General features: G+C 37.2%; 1 protein-coding gene across 1 annotated transcript in view; it reads left to right on the top strand.

Annotated features, from left to right (window-relative positions):
- The first annotated feature begins 6237 nt into the window (after positions 1–6237).
- The window catches only part of NLRP14 (NLR family pyrin domain containing 14), a 36136-nt gene continuing 17397 nt past the window's right edge, over positions 6238–24976 (top strand). Inside the window, exons 1-5 of the mRNA XM_008008182.3 lie at positions 6238–6526; positions 7293–7361; positions 9948–11544; positions 14235–14399; positions 17180–17347. Coding sequence (XP_008006373.2) covers positions 6238–6526; positions 7293–7361; positions 9948–11544; positions 14235–14399; positions 17180–17347 — 2288 coding nt within the window. The remainder of the gene's footprint in view (positions 6527–7292; positions 7362–9947; positions 11545–14234; positions 14400–17179; positions 17348–24976) is intronic.

The raw sequence follows: 24976 nt of genomic DNA, 5'->3' as shown, positions 1-24976 counted from the left end.
GGATATTGCCTTTTTACCCTTTTATTTGTCTACTTATTTAAGGAATGTATTCTGATGAAAGTAATTGTCACAAATTGTCCTAAACTCTGTTGTGTTTTGAGTTAGGACAATTTGTGACAATTATTTTAAGTACTTTTTTTTATGTAGAGGTTTTGTTTGCTTAGTTGTAATCTTCATATAACTGCCATCTGTTTTGCTGTATAATGAGGACATTTTAATGACTAAAAATCAAGTGCTATATTTTTATACATTTATTATAATTGAATCCTTATTGATATTATTTACTATTCTAAACAAACACTCTTATGCACAAAACTCTCTTTTCTGTATTTAGGAATTTTTTTTCCCAGTGGATAATTTACCAAAGAAGATACTGCTTGAAAACTCATGCATGTTTGTAAAATTCTCAGTAGACATGCAGACATGCAGTTTTTCAAGAGTGTAGCAATAACATATTAACTCCTTACTTTTATATGGTACTGTTTTTTAAAGCTTATTTTTGTCATTTTGAACTTTGAGAAGGGCTGTTTCCTGGTTTGCATTAGTTGTGCTAAATGCTTAAGTGTGAAAATTTTCTGAAATACTTGTTAGCCATTTGCTTTTTACTTTTTTCCCCCTTCTATGAATAGGCTATTCACAATAAATTTGCCTTATTGCTATTCTGATCTATTTGTATCGTGTCATTTTAGGGATATGAACCTTTTTAAAACAATATTTTAATGTGAACTGTAATTCATAAAAGACTGCACTAAGTATAAACAAGCACCTTAGTAAATGATTACCAAGTGATCACTCATGTAAACCATCAGCAGGTCAAGGAATAGGACATTAATTACCAGGACCTAAGGCCCCCTTCATCCCCCTCCACCTCATCTCCACAGGGGTATTAGGAAACCGACTTTTATGATAGCTACTTCATAATCTTGTTTGATTTGGCTTCTTTCACTAATTACGAGATTTATTCTAGTGGCATATAGCTGCAATAATATATTTTCTTTGCTGTTTAGGATTTTGTTGTATGAATTTACCACAGTGTATTGATTGGTTCTACTATAGATGAACTCTTGGATCTTTTCAAGTGCTTAGGAATTACAAGCAGTGCTGCTGTAGTTATTGCATATCTCCTGCTATACCTACACACGTATTTCTATTGGATGTTTTCTAAGAACTTTAATTGCTATTTCATAGTGTATGTATATTTCAAGTTTTAAGGAATAACCATTTTAGAATAGTATTTATTAGAATTACAGACATTTCTTGTATACCTGTCACCCAATTTCCCCAATTTTTAATATCGTGCATTACAATGGTATATTTGTCACAATGAAGACAATAAGGCAATTAAGTTGCACTTAATTTGAATTTCACTAATTTTTCCATATTGTTCTTTTTCTATTCCTAAATATTACATTTAGTCATTTTGTCTCTGTAGATTCCTCTGGTCTGTGAAAATTTCTCAGTCTTTCCTTGTTTTCTGATGACCTTGACAGTTCTGAGAAGTACTAGTCTGGTAATTTGTAGCTTGTCCCTCACTTTAATTTTTTCTTATGGCTAGACTAGGATGCTGGGTTTGGGGAAGTAATATCACAGTAGTAACATGCCATTCACAGTGTCAATAGTACATGCTATCACATTGACTTATGGCTGATAATAGTAGTCTTGATCTTGGGAGAGTGTTTGTCAGGCTTCTCACTAAAAAGTTTCTCCACTCTCCCCACCTACTCCCATACTCCTCTCTTTGGGAGGAAATCAATAAGCACACTCAGTGCTCTGGAAGGTGGTGTGCAGTTGGGTTAAGAGCCATTTCCTGGAGGGGAGAATATCCTACATAAAGTATTTGGAAATCTTCTCTAAGAGAGATTTGTCTCTTTTCTCTCATATATTGGGACATTTATCTGTATCTATATGGACTCATGGATACTTGCTTTGTACTTTGGGCTATAATCCAATACTGTTGTTTATTTTGGCCATTGGGAACTCTTTCCAGTTGTATCTTCAGTCTCTTTGCATACCCCATTATTTTCCTTTCCTTATTTCTGGCACTATGAGATGCTATAAGCTCATCGTATCTATTCCCTATCCTAGCCCTAGAATCAGCAGTTTCTCAGAGGATCCCTGATTCCTTTTATTGGCAAATGGTACAGGTTAGAAACCAAAATTTGGACCTGGGTGGACATCTCCAATTTTAGTAGTTAATACAAACAGTTTTAAAGTGGTTTTATTAATTTACACTTCAACTGCTTATTTGCCATATTCCCTGTAAACATTTTGCTGTTTTTGGTCGACCATTTGTGTTTGAATTTTAAGGACAAGAGGTTTTAATTTCAACATAGTTAACAATATGTCTTCAAATATTCATTGTGGTTCTTGGTCAGTTCCCTTATTGTGTCCAAACTGGTAAGTCCCATCTTTCCTAAGTTGTAATGAATGTTCTTTGCTGTTTTCTCCTCCCTGGTTTGAAGTATTAATGATACTTTCCAGATATAATTATATCTGGCATGATTTAAGAGGATACTAATTAATTCTTGTCAAAATGGTTTACAAGTTGTCCTAATGAACGACACTGAATTCTTTCCTCCCAATTATGGTATCTCTTCTATAATAAATTGAAATTCAATGAGAATGTATTTTCTTGGCTGTCTACTATTTTTCTTTGATTTAATTATTATGATAGAATTAAATCATTTGTACATTTAGGCCAGGCACCATGGCTCATGCCTGTCACTGTAATCCCAGCACTTTGGGAGGCCTAGGTGGGCAGATCACTTAAGATCAGGAGTTGGAGACCAGCGTGGCCAACATGGTGAAACCCTGTCTCTACTAAAAACCCAAAAATAAATAAATAAATAAATAAATAAAATTAGCCAGGCATGGTGGCAGGCACCTGAAGTCCAAGTTATTTGGGAGGCTGAGGCATGAGAATTGCTTGAACCCAGGAGGGAAGGCAGAGGTTGTAGTGAGCAGAGATCCACCACTACACTCCAGCCTGGGTGACAAAGCAAGACTCCATCTCCAAAAAAAAAAGTTGTACACTTAGCAGTAGTGGTTAGACTCTTGAATTTTTTTCAACTGGGGGGCAGTTTGCTGCCCTGGGGTCATTTGTCAATATGTAGAGACATTTCTTGTTTGTCACAACTGTAGAAGATCCAGGGTTCTAATTGGCATCGAATAGGTAGAAGCCATGAATACTGCTCAACATCATATAATGCACATATAGTGTCCCCCAAGGAAGTATCCAGCCTAAAATTTCAGTATTACTGAGGTTGGGAAACTGCTATAGGAGATTTAGTTAGAGCAACCGAAAAAGGAAATCAATCCAGACTGTATGAAAAGGGTGGAAACACCTGACTTCCTAGGTCAAATCTTACTTCCCTGAGACCTCCATATTTCTACCCTCTCTAGGTAAGAATCCCTTGTCCCTTTGTGTTCTCCTAGAACTACTCTGACCCAAATGATAGTCATGCTGTATTTAGAGGTCTTCCTCTTCCAGTCGTGTTCAGCACAGGGTCTGCTCTCACAGAGCATGGCCACACAGATTTTGTATAACTCTGAATTTCCAGTGCCTAGGAAACTGAAGTGAAATTAAAAGGCAATGCTATGTAGTAGAAAGAGAGTAAGCTTTGTAGTATGATAGGCCATTTGTCAACTCTATGACCTGGGCAAATTTCTTAATTTCTGAGACTCCGTATCTGTAAATGTGGATAAAATCAAACTTTCAGGTCTGTTTTAAAGTCTAGAGAAAATGTTTATAAAGAACCTATACACACTAGGTCCTCACAAATGTAGTCATTAATATGAGCTAATTATTTTGAACAAATATGTTTTGTTATAGGCAAAAATTTACATCCATTTGCAAATTGAAATCCTTGTAGACCATGGGTTCCCATTTTAGTTCAGGGCATTTTTGAATGAATGAATGCCTTCCTATAAGAGAAACAGCGCCAAACATGTGTTCCTTTTTCTAAAAAGGTAAAAAGACAAAACAAAACAAATTTCTTCAAGAACAGCATAAAACCTTTGGGAAGGAGACTACAGTATATTGTACTGTATTATAATTGTAGATATCATATAGTAGAAAGCTAATAGGATTCAGACTTGTATAGATCTCGGCTCAAAGGGACACCCAGAAAGGAGGAGGAAAATGAAAAAAGTGTGGGATTACGACAGCAAAGAGGCAAGTAAATATCAAGATGTAAGGCTTTGTTAAAATAGTATTATTAACGTATGGCACCTTGTTGAAGTTAGGTGCATGCATTAGCTTTTTCAATCCTTGCAGAGGTAGGTACTCTTGCTACTCCTGCTTACAGATGGGAAAATTGAATCCCAAAATGCCCCTTGAATTTTGTAACAGGGAAGTTATTGGTATGAGTTATTTCAGTGGAATTGTGGTGGCAAAAGTTCTATCGCAGTGGATTGAGGAGGTATAATAGGTGATAGAGTATAGAAGACTGAAGGAGTTTGACTATGAAGATGAAAGGGATTTGGAGTAAAGGGAAAGTTTGTAAAAGACTAAGTTAAATTTGGGCACATTTAAGTGCTAATGAGTAGGACTTAGTGGACAGGGAGAAGTTGAAGATCAAGAAGATAGATTTCTAATGGATTAAATCCATTTGGGAACAATTGCTTATGAGATTTAGATAAGAGATGGAGAAATAAGCTATAGAAAAGGGAAGAGAGCTCCCCTCATTTGTTACAGGAAAGACAAAGATAAAAATGAACCCACATGCAGTGATATCTGTAGATTTCTAGACAGGAAGTAGAAGATGTGTTCTGTGCCTTGCTTTCCCTCACCTACCATATTCTGTATGTCCTGGAGAAATTTCAGAGTTCTTTTTTGAAGTTTCCTCAAATCTTTTCCTTTTTGCTTTTTAAAAAATTACTATAGGACTTGTTTTTGTCAGATTTATCTGTAATCTAGAATGTTTGTACCATGTAGTTAAACAAACAACCTTAAAACAGCTGATAGCTCACCAATTACTGTAGGATAAAATCCAGATTTACTATATAAGTTTGGAGATAATTCACCTTCTGTTGAAAAGGAAAACTCTCCCTTCTATCTACTTTTATTTCCCCCATCCATCTTTCTTTTCCAATCATATTAGCAAGAATCGGGGGAGACATTATGAAAGACTGGAAAGGGCAGGAATTTTAGTGAAAGATCTAAGTTGAGTTCCAGCTGCACCACTTACTAGCTCTATCTCTTCAGGCAAATCACCAAAAAAGATTGAGAAAACTTGATGGTGCTTTGGAGAATATGGATTAAGCGATTAACTGGAGCACCCATGCTGACTAAGAAATTGAATAAGCTGATGAGGGGAAAACGCAGGGCTCAAAAGGATTTGATGGTATTTGAAGAACTGTGACCGAGTAAGGGCATGAAACCACTCAATTAACCAGAAGATATTAATAGAAAATGGGTTATAGGAGTTTGCAATTTAAAAGTCTGAGTAGTCATTGATAAAGCCTAGGGTGAGAGCATCAGAGTAAACTGCTGGAGAGCAGTAAGGTCATGGGAGTTGATGTCAAAGACATGAGATGAGGATGTTTTGGATGAGCTTTAACACTGAACTCACCCAGAACAGCTGTGGTGTTGGGGAAAGTATACTAAAGGAGCTTGTGTGCTAGGAAAGACTATTAATAATTATGTATGGATTTATGACCAGAGATGACATGACAAGAAGAGGTAGATGGTAGCATATTCTATTGCATGTGTTTGATTAATAATAATGTGTTGGCAGGGGTGCAATAACAATGTTTTATGGACTGAGATGTATATTAGATGTTGGTGGGGGATAGAAGGGATGAGGACGGACAGTTAGCAATACTTAGGAGGAGCCAGTTCTGTGCCAAGTGATATATGAACCCTACCTTATTTGATCCACACGAAAATTAGAGGTTGGCTCTGTTATCTCCACTTAGTAGAAGAGTAAATTGAGGTTCAAAGAGAGGAATTACCTTTATTTATATCGCTCATAAGTGGTAGGACTGGGAATAAATCCTAAGAAGATGGAATAAATATACAGTATAGTGGTCTATATTAGAGGAATGGTTTGTGAAAGAAGATGTATTACAGAGGACACTAGGTCAGTACCAAGCCTAATACAGTGGGCTTCTGCAAATATTTGTTAAATTAATCTATGTAAGTATTTCATTTTCAAATCTTTTTCATGTGTCCCATTTATTCCATGTGCTTTTGGTTATTTTTTTCCCCCACAGAGGCCTGAATATTTGGACAAGATGGCAGATTCATCATCATCTTCCTTCTTTCCTGATTTTGGGCTGCTATTGTATTTGGAGGAGCTAAACAAAGAGGAATTAAATACATTCAAGTTATTCCTAAAGGAGACCATGGAACCTGAGCATGGCCTGATACCCTGGAATGAAGTGAAGAAGGCCAGGCGGGACGACCTGGCCAATTTGATGAATAAGTATTATCCAGGAGAGAAAGCCTGGAGTGTGACTCTCAAAATCTTTGGCAAGATGAACCTGAAGGATCTGTGTCAGAGAGCAAAAGAAGAGATCAACTGTGAGTGATGCTAGGGGCAGATCTGGGGCTAGGCAGGAAGGAAGTGTTTCCTGGAGTCCAATGGAATGTTTCTGTAAGAGGGATTTAGGGATTAAACCATGTTGGGGGACATAAGCTCCATGGTGGTCTTGTGCATGGGGAGCTTGTTGGATTATCTGAGGAAGGAAAGGCAGATGGGTTTTGAGTACTGTTACTCAGCCTAGCTCCTTAATCGGGGGGCAATTCATCCATCTTGTACCAGTTGAAATGATCAAAGGAATTGAGTGATAGGAATTGTCCCGTAAAGTGCCTTCACCTAAACTACAAGTTATAAGTTAGGCAACATTTTGAGAAATCCAATATGATTTAATGTATTTGCTGAAATATGAGGAATGGGCTGAAAATTATTATTGGACATAATCCAAGCCAGTATTTATAGTCATTCTCAGGTATGAAATATAGACATCTAGAATTCCTTACTCATATATAAGGCTTTAGATATATATGTATATATCTCAGGAAACTGAGGCTTACACTACACTATTTGCCCTGGAGCTACAGGGTGGGGGCCATGGCAAGAGGTCTCCTACTTCAGTGTTGTCTGTATCACATTGTTTCTTCTCTCAACTAAGCTTATGGAGTCTGAGGCTCTGGCAGCTTTAGTTTTCTTAAACCCAGATAGTCATAGAATTGGACCACTGATGAGAATGCTGGCCTCTGTTCTAGCCATCGTGAAAGCTCACTTTGTTTTCATTAAATATCACGATCCTATTGGAACCTGTTGCAGGGTCAGCCCAGAGTATAGGACCAGATGATGCCAAAGTTGGAGAGACACAAGACCAGGAGACAGTACTGGGTGAGTAGTTAGGCCTTTCATCAGATTTGGGAGGCATTCAAAGTTTTGATACAGGATGGGGATTTATCTCCCAGAGGACTTTTGTTCAACTCTTGTTGACTTCTTCTAATACCCCACCTGTTCCCTGAATGTCACCCAAAAAGAATTAGCAAAACACTCTCTGGCCAAAGTCAGAATCAGGGCCTTGTTAATTCAGGTCCTCAAGAGAACAGTGTTTAGAATGCCTGCTAAAAGAAGGGCTGATGCACAAAGGTATATTAATGTTTATATTTTATGTACTAAAAGTCACTGAGTTGGCAGGAAACTTTTCATTTATCACACCTACTTTCTTTAAAGATGGTACCGTAATTAAATTCTAGGAGTGGTGACCAACTGGTTCATATAAAAACTCATGTCTAGAACTGAGTCTTCTCAGTCATAGTTAACACAGGGGTCCCCAACCCCTAGGCCACAGACCCCTACTGATCAGCGGCCCCTCAGGAACCAGGTCACATAGCAGGAGGTGAGTGGTAGGCCAAGTGAGCCTTACCACCTGAGCTCCGCCTCCTGTCAAATCAGCAGCTGCATTAGAGTCTTATAGGAGCACAAAGCCTATTGTGAATTGTGCATTCAAGGGATTTAGGTTGTATGCTCCTTATGAGAATCTAATGATAAATGTAATGCAATTGAATCATCCTGATTCACCCCTGCCCCCTACATCCATGGAAAAATTGTCTTCCACGAAACTGGCCCCTGGTGCCCAAAAGGTTGGGAATTTCAGACCACTGGCTTATTAACACCATTTCCCTACTTTGTTTTGAATTCTACATAATTTAATTCCAATTTATATAAGTGGAATTACAGTAGAAAGAAAATTAGATCAAGTGAGAAACCTTTATTCTTAACCCAACCACATTCTAACAAGCCACATTATTTCATTCAAGAAATAATTGAAAACTTCATCCCAAGCACTAAAATATAAAAATTGCTTGTTATATTAAACGACCTTGAATATAACTTCCCACTGTGACTTTCATTTCTGATTCAATATAAAGAAGTTTATCTTTGTGGTATGAGAAAAATACTCAAGGGCTAATAATTTTTGTTTTGTTATTTCAAACCTAATGGCTATTTCCCTCTTATGTGCAGATAATTGCACACAGATAGCTAATAAATGCCTTCAAATTATTATTTGGAAATTGTGATAAAAGTTAACTATTCATTATAGGAACTTTGGAAAATACTGTAAGTACAAAATAGAAAATAAGAAGTACAGCAGTGATTTACTGATTATTTTCTCTGTGAGTGTGCCAACATTATGCTGTTTGAATTACTATAGTTTCATGGTAGGTTTTAGTTCTGGGTAAAGAGTGTTTTTCTTCTCTCTGCCTGGCCAATCATTAGTTTTGCTTTTTGGAATTTTTCAGTTATCATTTGTTTATGTTTTATCTTTGTTTTTAAACTTCACATAAGCAAAATGAGCTATTTTTTTAAAAAAAGATTCAAATACTGTAAAAGTACATAAAGTGAGTTTCTCACTCTGTCCCACTCCCCATCCCCAATTCTACTATTCAGAAATAACCAGTATTAATGTATTGGTGTATATGGTATAGGTTTTCAGATACATAAAGTTTGTTCATTTTATTTCCAGGAGAGGATCATATTTTACATAATTCCTAGAAACTTCATATCTTTTCTTATTATTTGGGGGGATATTAGTACCTATAATTATACCTTATTCAAAAGTTGTAAAGTACTCAATTATATGATTGTATTCTCTCATTTTTTTATTGCACAAATGTATTTGACACTTCTTATGTGCAAGGAGATGTGTTAGACACTGAACATGCAGTGATGAAGCCGCCAGCCAAGTGCATCATTTATTTAAACAATAAAGTAATTATAGCTAGTGACATGTACTGTGAATGAAAAATATACTGTTTTGAGAATATATAAAAAGGGGAAATACTCTAGCGATGAGGTTCAGAGAGGTCTTCCCTGAGATCCTATATTTTTAATAGAGATCTGAAAGAGAGATCAGACTGAAACAGGTAAAGATTAATTATATTTTCATTCTATTTCACTTAGGATGTTTTTCTTTTTTTCAAAATATTATTTGAGCCATGATTCAATGTTTATTTCTTTTAACTTTGTACAAAGAAAATTATTTTGATCTGTAGATTCAGATCCGTCTTGGGGTCTTCCCTATTATTGCTAATGGTTGCCTCTGCTCTTTTTTTATCTGGATGACACTTCTGTTCTCCACGTCTGTCATCTTTTTTCTCTGTAGAAGGAAAAGTACAAAGAAGAAAAAAAATCTCTAAAGTATATCCAGTTTTATTTCCCATCACAAATTAATTTTTCTGCATCAATTGTGGTTTATATTACAGTATCTAATACAGGTTTTAAATCTATAGGAATATTTTTATTTGATTTATATTATTTTTAAAAAATCAAAACCAGCTCTGATATCAGCCTACATTCTTTCTTGTTCCTAACTGCAAGTTTGGTATTCTTGACATTACATTTCATAGAATTTGTTTTGATTATGTGGTTTGTTTTTGTTTTTGTTTTTGTTCTGTTTTTACCTTTGCCATTCTGACTTAGGTGATGGAACAGAATACAGAATTAGAATAAAGGAAAAATTTTGCATCACTTGGGACAAGAAGTCTTTGGCTGGAAAGCCTGAAGATTTCCATCATGGAATTGTGGAGAAAGATAGAAAACTGTTGGAACACTTGTTTGATGTGGATGTCAAAACTGGTGAACAGCCACAGACCGTGGTGCTTCAGGGAGCTGCTGGAGTTGGGAAAACAACCTTGGTGAGAAAGGCAATGTTAGATTGGGCAGAGGGCAATCTCTACCAGCAGAGGTTTATGTATGTCTTTTATCTCAATGGGAGAGAAATTAACCAGCTGAGAGAGAGAAGCTTTGCTCAATTGATATCAAAGGACTGGCCCAGCACAGAAGGCCCCATTGAAAGGATCATATCCCAGCCAAGTAGCCTCCTGTTTATTATTGACAGTTTTGATGAACTGAATTTTGCCTTTGAAGAACCTGAGTTTGCACTGTGCGAAGACTGGACCCAAGAACACCCAGTGTCCTTCCTCATGAGTAGTTTGTTGAGGAAAGTGATGCTCCCTGAGGCATCCTTATTGGTGACAACAAGACTCACAACTTCTAAGAGACTAAAGCAGTTGTTGAAGAATCACCGTTATGTAGAGCTACTAGGAATGTCTGAGGGTGCAAGAGAGGAGTATATTTACCAGTTTTTTGAAGATAAGAGGTGGGCCACGAAAGCATTCAGTTCACTAAAAAGCAATGAGATGCTGTTTAGCATGTGCCAAGTCCCCCTAGTGTGCTGGGCCACTTGTACTTGTCTGAAGCAGCAAATGGAGAAGGGTGGTGATGTCACATTGACCTGCCAAACAACCACGGCTCTGTTTACCTCCTATATTTCTAGCTTGTTCACACCAGTAGGTGGATGCTCTCCTAGACTACCCAACCAAGTCCAGCTCAGAAGGCTGTGCCATGTCGCTGCCAAAGGAATATGGACCATGACTTACGTGTTTTACAGAGAAAATCTCAGAAGGTTTGGGTTAACTAAATCTGATGTCTCAAGTTTTCTGGGCAACAATATTATTCAAAAGGACACAGAGTATGAAAACTGCTATGTGTTCACCCACCTTCATGTTCAGGAGTTTTTTGCAGCTATGTTCTATATGTTGAAAGGCAATTGGGAAGCTGGGAACCCTTCCTGCCAGCCTTTTGAAGACTTGAAGTCATTACTTCAAAGCACAAGTTATAAAGACCCCCAACTGAGACAGATGAAGTGCTTTTTGTTTGGCCTTTTGAATGAAGATCGAGTAAAACAACTGGAGAGGACTTTTAACTGTAAAATGTCACTGAAGATAAAATCAAAGTTACTTCAGTGTATGGAAGTATTAGGAAACAGTGACTATTCTCCATCACAGCTGGAGTTTCTGGAGTTGTTTCACTATCTGTATGAGACTCAAGATAAAGCATTTATAAGCCAGGCAATGAGATATTTCTCAAAGGTTGCCATTAATATTTGTGAGAAAATACATTTGCTTGTATCTTCCTTCTGCCTTAAGCACTGCCGGTGTTTGCGGACCATCAGGCTGTCTGTAACTACGGTATTTGAGAAGAAGACATTGAAAACAAGCCTCCCAACTAACACTTGGTAAGTGGATTAGGGCCATTCCCTGGAAGTGCCCTGTAAGGCAGAGAAGAAGTAGATTTTGTCAGAGGGAGGAGTTGTTTAGCTGAGGTCCCAGAGCTGAGATAACCCTTCAGAGTTGTCCCATCTTGAGGCAGGGAGGCTAAGCATTTAAACCCCTTACTGACCAATCATGGCTACTGGTGAGGAGTGGGCAAAACCTTTCCTGAGATGGCTTTTTTGGCCTGAAGGCAATACCAGGAGAGGAACTGGGCTGAGGACTCTCAATTGTTGACAATCCCAACAACCAGGGGGAATGAGCACTTCAGTCTTCAAGGAGGAATGTGGCACAGCACAAACTTGCATCCATGATAATAAGTAGTTTAATTTATAAAGATAATGTCATCCAGAATAATAAGGGACCAGAAATTTCCTTCTGAACCTGGTAAACACAGGTTATTTCTCTGTATTACATTCCTCTGCACTCTACTGACCTAGCTTACTTTCCCCATTGCCCAGACAATGATTTTGGCCTTTGTTTTGTAGTTTGTGAAAGGTGTCAGCCCTTTAATGCCTATCTGAAGACATTGGAGGTTAGTAAGAAAAAGTAGGTGCTAAATAAACATTTTTGAAAAAAGAAATGAACCTTAAGTATTTTATATATATTCTACTCTACCTCCTCCCTTCTCAAGTTGCCTTTTCTGACTACCTGTCTAAATCTGAGAAAAGAATTGAACTATGGAATTCATTCCCAGATGTATATAAAATTAATTGAGGACTTTCCATGTGCTATATAGTTGTATAGTGAATTGGATATTTAACATAATATCCAATTTAATGTTGTTGGCAACCATCTCTATGTATTTTTAAGATTACAAAACTCAGAGACATATACCTAGAAAATTTCTTGGTTCAAAGACACATCAAATAATAATTAAGTTGCTGAGTGCTTGTCACATAACCTGACAGTCTTCTAAGTCCTTGATCTCGTTTAGTCTTCTGATAGTCCTATTAGGTAGGTGCTATTATTTCCATTTTACTTAGGACAAAATTGTGGTACCAAGAAGGCATATAACTTGACTGAGTTCACACATCTGATTGTAATTTCTTGGTTTGCTAACTTTATCCAAGCTGTTTCAGTACCATTATATACAATTCAGAAGCACTCCTTTCTTATAAGAGCATACATTTCATTTATTTGCAAACTGTGGGAGTAGAAATTGTGGGCCCTGATGCTATGACCTTTACCTACCTTGGAAAATTGTGAGTAATCTTCAGTCGATTTTCTTAATTCTGACTTCAGAGTTCTGTTTAAAGAATATGTGATTTAACAGAGCATTAAAACGTCTTTTATGCCTAATAGTAAATGTTAGAACAGTATTCTGGCCACTAGATTGCCAGTTCTCCTGCTAGCTTTCCTTACCTACGTTGTAGAGTTATCCAGTACTAGAGTTGGCATTGTTGCTAAAATGAGCCAGGGAACCCAATGTTTTGAAAGAAAAACTGTAGGTGACCTCAATCTCTTCTACAATATAACTACATTGTAAGCTTTATGAGAGCAGGAGCTCTGTTTGGTTCACCATTTTATCTAGTGTTTGCACAGAGGAAACACTTGAATGCTTGAATGAATAATTTATTATCTTGTTTTTATAAATTTAAGACCTCAAGTTATATAGAACATCACTATGATTTGTCATTCATTCCAACTTAAGATATGGGAATGAATATTTGAGTAGCTATTGTATATAAGGCAACATACTAGACTTTTATATATTTTAATATATATTATATTTAATATATACACATATATGTATATAACAGTTACTGATTACTAGGAACACTTGCAGCATGAGACATTTGCTAAGCATTTTCTATATATTGCCTTATTGAATCTTCACAGTAATCCTAAAAAATAGATACTGTTATCTTCATTTATCAAGATGATGAAGCTGAGGCTCACATGGGTTAGTACATTTTCCAGAATAACTCAGTTTAGTGAGTGGCCGAGCTGAATTGGGACTCAGAGCTGCTCCATTGTTGAGCTTATAATCACCAGGTTGCCCCCTGTTTTATTACCCTTTATTTGTTCATGAGTTTATTGACAATATTTCTAATAATTAAATCATAAAGTATTTAAAGTTTACAGTGTGCTTTTGTGTACCCTTTAAAATGCACTATTAAATTTCCACAACTCTGTGAAAGGAGACAACATTTCCATTTTATAGGTGATGAAAACTTGTAACTTAAAGAATTGATGCAACTCTCTTAAAATAATAAGGCTAGTAAGTGGTAGACCTGGGTCTCAGGCCTGTGGTTTTTAATCTACACCACTTTACACCGAATGTCTACCCACTAATCCTAATCATATTCTTTGTGATCGAATTTTATTTTTCCTTTTGATATTGGCTCTTCAAGTATTTGAATACTTCTCTCTTATCCCTCCTGAGTTGCTTCATCTAAAGTAAAGCCTCTCTGGTTTTTATTTTGTGTGTGTTGAGGGGAGTGGATGGGAAGTGGGAGAGCTGTTGGACAAATAAGGCCTCTAGAGTGCCCAGAGGAAGACTTCCTTATGGACTGTGCCCATGGTGGAGCTGCACTGTATGCTCTTGCCTTTCCAAAATACACTTACTTTTACCCCAATACTATCTTCTGAGAGTTGCCTAGGCTGAAATAAAATCAGCATTGTTTTTCTTTTTTTAATTATTTATGCAAAGGGATGGTGATCGCATTACTCACTGGTGGCAAGATCTCTGTTCTGTGCTTCATACAAATGAACATTTGAGAGAACTGGACCTGTGCCATAGCAACCTTGATAAATCAGCAATGAATATCCTGCATCAAGAACTAAGGCACCCAAACTGTAAACTACAAAAGCTACTGTAAGTCTGGTGTGAGAAAATTTAATGGAGTAATTCTAATTTCTTTCTGTGTTCCACCTTCCACTCATACTCGTTAGGGGAAGCCAATGCTAGCAAATACTTACAAGCCACTGTGTAAAATACTCAAACAGGAACAACGGAATCCTCTGGGGTCATGAGATCATTACTAACTTGTTCTCAGAGTGATTCCACAGGGCATAGGAGCTGTTTACATGGGTTTTTCAGGCTTGATTAGGAACTTTCTAAGTGAAGAGCACAGAGCTAAAACCTTCTAGGCAGGTCACCAATGCACTTTCAAGGACATGTTCTGGAACTTACTGTCTTAAATTTTTTTCTGTTGAGGAAAACTTTGCATTTAATAAAGTGCACAAATAATGTTCAGTTTGTTGAGTTTTGACAAATGTAAGCATCTCTGTAATCAACACATCCAAAACGATAGAAAATATTTTCATTTATCTCAGAAAGTTCCCTTATACCCCTTTTTTTTTCTTGAGACAGGATCTTACTCTGTTGCCCAGACTGGAATGCAACAATGCCATCGCAGTTGAAACTCCTGGGCTCAAGCAATCCTGCCACCTCAGCCTCCCAAGTAACTGGGATTACAGGCATGTACCACCATGCCAGGCTATTTTTTTTTTTTGTAGAGATAGGATCTCACTATGTTGCCCAGGCTGGTCTGAAACTTCTGGGCTGAGGAGATCCTCCTGCCTCAGCCTCCTAAAGTGCTGGGATTACAGGCATGAGCCGCAATGCCCAGCCTATCCCTTTCTGTTCAATTTTCTCACCCCATCCAGTCCCAGAGACAATAATTTGTGTCTTTTTGGAATCATTTTGATTGATTCCACAGTATGTATTTTTTTTTTTTAATTTATCTTCTTTCTTTTTCTTTTCTCTTTTTTTTTTGTGACAGTCTTGCTCTGTTGCCAGGCTGGAGTATAGTGGTGCAATCTCGGCTCACTGCAACCTCCGCCTCCCAGGTTCAAGCCATTCTCCTACCTCAGCCTCCCGAGCAGGTGGGACTACAGGCACGTGCCACCACACCTGGCTAATTTTTGTATTTTTAGTAGAGACGGGGTTTCGCCATCTTGGCCAAGCTGGTCTCGAACTTCTGACCTCAAGTGATCTGCCCACCTTGGCCTCCTAAAATGCTGGGATTACAGGCATGAGTCACCATACCTGGCTGTATCCATCTTCTTGTGCTCAACAAAACGTCTTCTAAAATTTATCCATGTTGTTGCAAGTTTCAGTAGTTTATTTTTTACTGCTGATTAGTATTCCCTTGTATAACAATACTATAATTTGTTTATTCATTCTCCTGTTAAAAGACCCCTGGCGGTTTCCAGTTTTTAACCTATTAAGAATAAGGGTAATCTTTGCCAACATTTGCTGCTGTCTGTCTTTTTAAAATTTTATCTTAATTTGATTCTAGATACTCAATCACTTTAAAACGTTGAATGTTCACATGTCTCTTACCCTTTTCTGTAAGGACTCCACTAGGAGCTGAAACTGATCCTAATCTCCTCTGTATTTTGTGCCTGTAAATGTGTGCAAGGCACATTTGTCGTTTAGTATAAACTGAATGCTGAACAAATGATAGATCTTTGTTTCCATTAGTACTAAAAATAGATGTTATTTTGGGCGGGGAGGGTGGGGACAGGCTTCTCACCAAATATTTTCCTCCCAATCTCAGTGTTTTTAGTGAGTTCTGACCTTGGATTTCAAGCATCTAGAGTAGGTCTGGTCTTCCATATAGACGTAGTAAGGCAACTAGATGTATGTTATGATTAAGGGGTTCCTGGAAGTCCTTTCCACTCATCCCTAAACATTTACCCCATATTGTCCCTTCACAGGATGTCATCAATTCAGATCTTCACAATAGCCAATCCCTTCTGGGTTAATTGACTTCCTTTCTTAGAATGGGAGGGTTGCATCAGTGGGAGGATGCCATGATGACTGTTCTCAGTCTGCCACCTTAATGTGGTCTTACTGTGGTCTCTTTTCCCTAATAAGTGAGATGGTGCCATTTATATTTACTGAGTGCCTTAGGCACTTTTACTAGATGAGGATGGTTAGTGCTGTAAATGGGTAAAATCTTTATTTTCCTGTGTGTACTTGCCTGGGGTGAGGGGAGTGAGGGTGGATGGTGGGCAGAAGGGAGGAAAGGTGGTGTTACAAAGCAAGGTTTTGAACAGTGAACAGAAGGGCATTGGGGACTAGCACAGACACTATAGAAGAATCAGAAATATCTGACATTGACTGAGTTAGCAGGTAGAAAGTAGGACAAAAATTGACAGATTTAACTTCATTATTTTGCTTGGGCTGCCTCTGTACACCTGCCTCCTACAACTAGCAAAGTCCCCAAGATGACATAGTATGTTTTGCAACAGTGTTTTGTTATTACTGCACATCAAACAGTTGATGCTAATTGTGAATTAACCTTGGATTATTTAAAGATTTGGCTATTGTGAATTAATGTTATTTTAGTACTTGGAATGGCCCTGATAATTTTTGATAGTCATTCCTGGGATTACAAGTTTAAGAGGCTCCTCTTCTGCTTTTCATGATGTTATCACCTTCTTTTGCCTTAAGGTAAAAAAAACTTGGGAGTGTCAATTATCAGGACATAAATAGAAATTGAAGTTATAACCCAATTGTTTTAGACGAAAATAAGATAAAAGAATATTCATGTAATATCCAAGAATTAGATTGAAAAGAAAGAGATCCTGTAACCAAGGAGAGAAATGATTTTGTAATACCTCCTGCATGTTTTTCTTCTGAAGGTTGAAATGTATCACTTTCCCTGATGGTTGTCAGGATATCTCTACTTCTTTGATTCATAACCAGAATCTGATGCATCTTGACCTAAAAGGGAGTGATATAGGGGATAATGGAGTAAAGTCATTATGTGAAGCCTTGAAACACCCAGAGTGTAAACTACAGACTCTCAGGTAAGCTTTGAGTTGTTTTCTCTTGTTTTGTTTTTATAATTGAGGTTTTTGTCTATCCAAGTAGACTCTTACAGCCTGGATTTGCTATTCATAAGACTGGCTTAAATCTACTTTCATGATATGGGGTAGCAAGCATCAGTAGAATCAAGCTGATTTCGTTCTGGTAGGACTTTCACTCCTCCTATCTCCCCAGGAAGATTTCTCATTGTGTGGTTCTCTGTGTCTCCTAAATCTTCTGGTGGAGGGAATAAGAGCAGATTCAGAATTTATAAACATTTAACACCTCTAATATTTAAGTGCTGGAATAGATTTGTTGTATCTTTGAACTCTCATAGAAAATAACACACTGGGGGATGTTCTTTAAGTAACTGGGGGCAGTGCTGGGACAGACTCACTTTTATTTGATTTTTGATGGTGACTCCCCCTCAATTTAGAACTGCAGCTCAGTGACCAGCCCAGAAGGGTGAGAAAGAACAGCGTGGAAATGGTTCTCTTTCGAGGTGCTTGCTGGCTACCACACACTATTGATCTTAGTGGTGACTCTTCTTTGGCTGATGAAAATGAGAGGATTAGCAATCATACTGTTCTCCACATTGTGTGACAGGTTCTAAGAAAGATTTTATTTTCCAATGAAAGGCAATGAAATAGGTTTCTGACAAAACCAGACAAAACAAATAGTTACAGTAAGTTTTACATTAGAAGTTTTTATAAGCCCTGGACTCAGTTCAAGGTGGCCAAGACTGAAGCTTGATGCATGAAGGGCCAAAGTAGATCTGTATTTGTAGGAAGCTAATTACAATCCAGGTGTAGGAAAAGTAAGTGAAGTCTGGAATAAGACTTTCTTTGACATTTTTAAAACTCTTATCAGTTTTTGTAAGATGGAATTCACTTACAGCATATCTGGAAAGTTGTTGGATAATTCTCAAACATAGGTTGAGTTCAGTTGTTAGCAAGACAGGTCAGAGTAAAGGTTTTACCTACTAAGTAGTTTTAAGATAGTATGAGGAATTTTCTGTAATCTACATCTCTGGTCTGAAACTCAGGTGAGAAGTATGTCACTGATTCCTATGTCTAAAAATAAAATGTATTAGTAGCAAAAAGCTGTTAAATTGAGGAAAAGAGGAAAGATGTTTTCTTACAGTGGGAGCTGTGGATCCAAGACAAAAATAGCTTGGCGCTTGACAGACCAGTGGGACTTGATAAGATCCCTTCCATTTGAGGTTTGAGTAATGTTGTCTGCTGGTAAGCCTTGATACAGACCAAGTTGCCAGGATTTCAAATAGAAAACCATCTTTCTGAGTCAACTAGTAGGGCTCCTTGCAACAGTGAATACAATGCTTTGGCAAAAGTCATCAGAGCTTTGTAATAATCTAATACTCCATTATGTGGGACTGCATGTTCCCCCAGTGTGGGTGGCCACTGAGGAGTAATCAGTGGCCTTACTAACATTTCCAGTGGGAGAAGGTCCAGTTTTCTGTTTGCTTCGTATCTCATGTTATAAGAGTCACAGGTAGTATGAATGTCCTCATTAGTTTGGTTTGTGTATAGACCATGCACAAGTTTCTAGAATTGCATTTTGGTGTTATACTCTCTCTGTTTCTAGATGATGTAAGCAGTGTTGATACATCAGTAGTGTTGATACATCAGTAGGACTTTGCCAGCCTGTCTTGCAACATATGATCCCCAGTTATTATTAGAACTTGGCTAATTTATAAATAAAATATCTTTTAAAACTTTAAATTGCTCACATGGGCCCCTGTACATGAACATACCGAAAGGATACATAATCGCTAATTTTCTTCTTTCGTTTTTTGAGACAGAGTCTCGCTCTGTCACCCAGGCTGGAGTGCAGTGGTGTGATCTCTGCTCACTGCAGCCTCCACCTCTGCCTCCTGGGTTCAAGCGATTCTCCTGCCTCAGCTTCCTGAGTAGCTGGGACTACAGGCCCACGCCACCACGCCCGGCTAATTTTTGTATTTTTAGTAGAGATGGGGTTTCATCATGTTGGCCAGGATGGTCTCAATCTCCTGACCTTGTGATCTGCCTGCCTTGGCCTCCGGAAGTGTTGGGATTACAGGTGTGAGCCACCGCACCTGACCCATAATCACTAATTTTCATGAGAATACCTTACTATAATATTTACCAAAGGCTTTCCTCAAGAAGAGGAGAAAGATCTATTCTCTTTGTCTTGATAGATTTTTCCACAGTATAGGCCTTATGATAGGTCTTAAAATATGCTTTAAGGTGAGTTCTTAAAATCTGCTGAGCAAAGAGAGGCCAAAACCAAAAACAGAAACCTTGGCATAGTCCAATAATTTCTAATTGTGACCAGAATCTCTTCTTAGTTTGCATATGCTCTGCCATTGGGGCTTCGTAAGCAAGGTAAGGGAACGATTGTTGCTTCCACAGCACAGCCACCTGAAGGGTACCAAAATGGCATATAAATGCAGAGCACTCTCTATATCTTCATAGACTTTGAATTAGAAGACTAATATTTCAGAAAGGGGGCATCTAGAAGAGTTAGATAAGGCCAGGTGTGGTGTCTCATGCCTGTAATCCCAGCATTTTGGGAGGCTGGCCACTCTGGATCACTTAAGGCTAGGAGTTCAAGACCAGCCTGGCCAACATGGCAAAACCCCATCACTACTAAAAATATAAAAACTAGCCGGTCATGATGATGCACACCTGTAATCCCAGCTACTCAGGAGGCTGAGACAGGAGAATTGCTTGAAACCTGGGAGGCGGAAGTTGTAGTGAGCCAAGATGGCACCACCGCACTCCAGTCTGGGCAACAGAGCAAGACTCTGTTAAAAAATGTCAAAAAGAAGGAAGAAAGAAAAAAAAATAAGCTGGCTAAGAGGAACTTGCCTGAGAATGGCAAATATCCACAGCTGTGTCTCATTATCAACTAGCATGAAATATTACTTAACAGGTAGATAGCATATGGACCAATAGAAATTTTTGCTTTTTCGGGAGTGAGGAACCTTTGTGACTCATTACAGTTGTTTATAATCATGAAGTGTCTAATGAGTCATCATAAATGTAAACAGAATTTGGAGAAATGAGAATACACGCTTTAAAACCGAGGTTCTGCCACCTGGGCAGACTACCTAGCAAGCAGAGATTAAACTACCAGTCTTCTTCTCCATTCAAAATGTTTCTTTTATTCATTAATAAACCATGATATATATAGTATACACAGCTTCATAATCATACCAGATAAAGTTTAAGTGAAATATCCTTTAAAGGTTGAGATCATAACTTTTTGGACAGAAATAATATGGATTATAAGGCAATATATTGATTTTTGCTGTCTTTATTTTAATATGAAGAACAAATTGTGTGGTAAGACAGTAATTTATTTTCCCACTTTGAAATTAAACCTCTCTAGAAACATTTAGATAAACTGTGAACTAATCTTTAAAATACTATATTACTTCAACATTTCAAAATCAGTAAGTTTGGAAACTGTATTTAAGTTAATATTAGGAATAATATAACCACTGTTGATAACTAACAATATAGCCAAACAATGTGACACCTCAAAACTTGACCCAGATAGTATAAAATATTTATAATCTTGGCTGATTCCCAGATTTATAAGCTTCTGGTTTATAAAGATGCTGGTCATTTATTTAACTCATTTAACTCATATCTATATCTATATCTATATCTATAGTTATAGCTATATATATATAGCTATATATATATATACTTTAAAATATTAGTGTAAGTAATATGTCTACAGGAGAATTGTAGGATACTTAGGAAATGCTTTAATTTAGATTTCTCATTAAAGAAATGTAGAACATTTTGTGATCTCAAAAGCTATCATTTGTATTTTTTTCTGAGAGGATTTTGCATTTTTTTACTTTCACTTTTGTATTTTCAATTTTTGTAGATACATAGTAGGTGTGTATACTTATGGGTCACATGCAATATTTTGATACAAGCATGCAATGCATAATAATCACATCAAGGTAAATGGGGTATCTATCACTTCAAGCATTTATCCTTTGTATTAAATAATCCAAGTATACTCTTTTAGTTATTTTAAAATGTACAATTATTTTTTACTATAGTCACCCTGTTGTCCTAGCAAATACTCAGTCTCATTCATTATTTCTAACTATTTTTTGTACCCATTAACCATCCCCTCTTCCCCTCTTTCCCCCACTACCCTTCCTAGCCTCTAATAACCACCATTCTACTCTCTGTCTCCATGAGTTCAATTATTTTCATTTTTCACTCCCACAAATAAGAACATGGAAAGTTTGTCTTTCTGTGCCTGGCTTATTTTGCTTAATATAATGATCTTCAGTTCTATCCATGTTGTTGCAAATGACAGTATCTCATTCTTTTTTATGGCTGAATAGTACTCCATTGTGTATATGTACCACATTTTCTTTATCCATTCACCTTTTGATGGACATTTAGGTTGCTTCCAAATCTTGGCTATTGTGAATAGTGCTGCAGTAAACGTGGGAGTGCAGCTATCTCTTCAATACACTGATTTTCTTTCTTTTGGGTATATACTCCACAGTGGAATTGTTGGATCATACGGTAGCTCTAGTTTTTTTTTTGTTTTTTGTTTTTTTTTTTTTTGAGGAACCTCCAAATTGTTCTCCTTAATAGCTGTGTCAATTTGCACTGCTACTAACAGTGTAAGAGGGTTCCCTTTTCTCCACAACCTCACCAGTATTTGTTATTGACTGACTTTTGGATAGGTCATTTTTACTGGAGTGAAGTAATTTCTTATTGTAGCTTTGATTTACATTTCTCTGATGATTAATGATGGTGAGCACCTTCACATATGCCATTTGTATGTCTTCTTTTGAGAAATGTCGATTCAGATCTTTTGCACATTTTTAATTGGATAATTAGATTTTTTTCCTGTAGTGTTGTTTGAGCTCCTTGTATAATATATTCTCGTTATTAACCCTTTGTCAAATGGGTAGTTTGCACATATTTTCTTCCATTTTGTGGGTTGTCCGTTCACTTTGTTGGTTGTTTCTTTTGCTGTGCAGAAGCTTTTTAACCTGATATTATCCCATTTGTCCATTTTTGCTTTGGTTGCCTATGCTTGTGGGGTATTACTCAAGAAATCATTGACCAATCCAATGTCCTGGAGCATTTCCACTATGTTTTATTTTAATAGTTAAATAGTTTGAAGTCTTAGATTGAAGTCTTTAATCTATTTTGGTTTGATTTTTGTATATGTTGATAGATAGAAGTCTAGTGTCCTTCTTTCACATATGAATATCCAGTTTTCCCAGCACCATTTACTAAAGAGACTGTCCTTTCTGCCATGTATGTTCTTGGCACCTTTGTCAAAAACGACTCCACTGTAGATGTGTAGGTTTATCTCTGCATGTTGTATTTTCATTTCTCATTGTGGTAAAATCAAAATCTCAAATTACAGAGCCAATCAGTTTATCTAATGATTCACCTTGATTTAGAATAGACCCATGAAGCCTATCCTGTTAGTGGAAATGGTCCTTCTCTTGGAAATATCATTCCTCTGTCACCTGCAGTACATTTATATTGATCCTTAGAAACAAACAGGTCCTGAAACCATATAGCTTCAGCAACAACTCTCCTGTTATCTCTTAATTTCTAATACATATCAGAAAAATAATCTCATACTCAAAAAACAAAAATAAATTATGAAGTTCTTGAGCAACCTGGAAATTACACAGCAAACATTTTCAGAAGGGAAAAATACATTTACATGGCTTCTCTGAGTTCCTGGGAGTTCATCTTCAGGAGTAGCAGTTCCTCTTTACTGAGGAATGGCCCCTTTTTCAGGTAATGGCAGTTTTCTGATTCTTGTTTGCTAGCAGGACAGGAGAACTTACTCCAACAGGGGTCAACTCATAAAGCAAGTTCCAGTGTCTTGCATTATTTAAAATCCTACCCTGGCCAACTCTCAAACCAAGAGCATATTCCAGGTAGATGGAACATGGGTTCTCTAAGTCGACAGCATCCGTACCATCTTACGGACCTATACCCAATAACAGCCGGTCAGTGCTACAGACAGCAAGCAATAAGGACAACAAAAACATTCATAACTTGCTTATTTTTAAGGAGCTTTGGGCTTTGGAAATTTTTAGCCAAGGGTGTCATTTTGGTAGCACTATTAAGAGGAAGTTGTGCAGGCTCCTAAGAAGGACCTAAATATAAGTGATAAGCTAATTTGTCTCCCATTTTGCTGGCTTATATTTAGGGGTCAGTTTGGAGCCATAATCCTCAGCTTTTGGCTTCCCTTTTGATTGAATCACTGGTGATTGATGTTACATATTAATACAGGTGAGAAAAAACCTCCAACTCTAGAAAATTAGGAAAGGGTTGTATTTTTTATTACTTTATACATGTGAGAGGAGAATGTTAATGATTTTTTTCTGATTTGAAAAAATCTTTTCAATATTTGTAAAATTTAGGAATTCAGAAATATCAATGTGAATATTACATCAGTGACACAAAGTAACACAACTGATAAAAAGTATAGACTTAATAGTAGGTAAGGGTTGTTTTCACAAGGCATAGCAATAATTTCTAAAGTCCAGGTCTCTTATAAGATTTCATTATTACAATAAAACAAAATTATCCTTATAAAAGATTTTCTGATTTATAATACTTTCTGCTTTTCTTTGCAGCTGCAGGGGAAAGACGGAACATTTTGTTTTAATGAGGCTAATATTTCATACATAAAGAGTTAGGCAGTCCCATAGCTGAAATTCTATTACCACTAATCCAAAAAAAAAAAACTCAAGAAACTCATAACATGGGAAGGATAACAGAAAATGAACCACCAACTATTTAATAATTGTATCTACAGTTAGAAACTTTTTGTTTTGTTTTGTTTTCTTTTGTTTTTTATTATTATACTTTAAGTTCTACGGTACATGTGCATAACGTGCAGGTTTGTTACATATGTATACTTGTGCCATGTAGGCGTGCTGTACCCATCAACTCATCAGCACCCATCAACTCGTCATTTACATCAGGTATAACTCCCAATGCAATCCCTCCCCCCTCCCCCATCCCCATGATAGGCCCCGGTGTATGATGTTCCCCTTCTCGAGTCCAAGTGATCTCATTGTTCAGTTCCCACCTATGAGTGAGAACATGCGGTGTTTGGTTTTCTGTTCTTGTGATAGTTTGCTAAGAATGATGGTTTCCAGCTGCACCCATGTCCCTACAAAGGACACAAACTCATCCTTTTTTATGGCTGCATAGTATTCCATGGTGTGTATGTGCCACATTTACTTAATTCAGTCTGTCACTGATGGACATTTGGGTTGATTCCATGTCTTTGCTATTGTGAATAGTGCTGCAATAAACATACGTGTGCATGTGTCTTTAGAGCAGCATGATTTATAATCCTTTGGGTATATACCCAGTAATGGGATGGCTGGGTCATATGGTACATCTAGTTCTAGATCCTTGAGGAATCACTATACTGTTTTCCATAATGGTTGAACTAGTTTACAATCCCACCAACAGTGTAAAAGTGTTCCTATTTCTCCACATCCTCTCCAGCACCTGTTGTTTCCTGACTTTTTAATGATTGCCATTCTAACTGGTGTGAGATGGTATCTCATTGTGGTTTTGATTTGCATTTCTCTG

The sequence above is a fragment of the Chlorocebus sabaeus genome, chromosome 1 (assembly GCF_047675955.1).
Source record: "Chlorocebus sabaeus isolate Y175 chromosome 1, mChlSab1.0.hap1, whole genome shotgun sequence".
In the NCBI taxonomy this organism is placed as follows: domain Eukaryota; kingdom Metazoa; phylum Chordata; class Mammalia; order Primates; family Cercopithecidae; genus Chlorocebus; species Chlorocebus sabaeus.
This window is presented reverse-complemented; position numbering and strand designations above follow the sequence as displayed.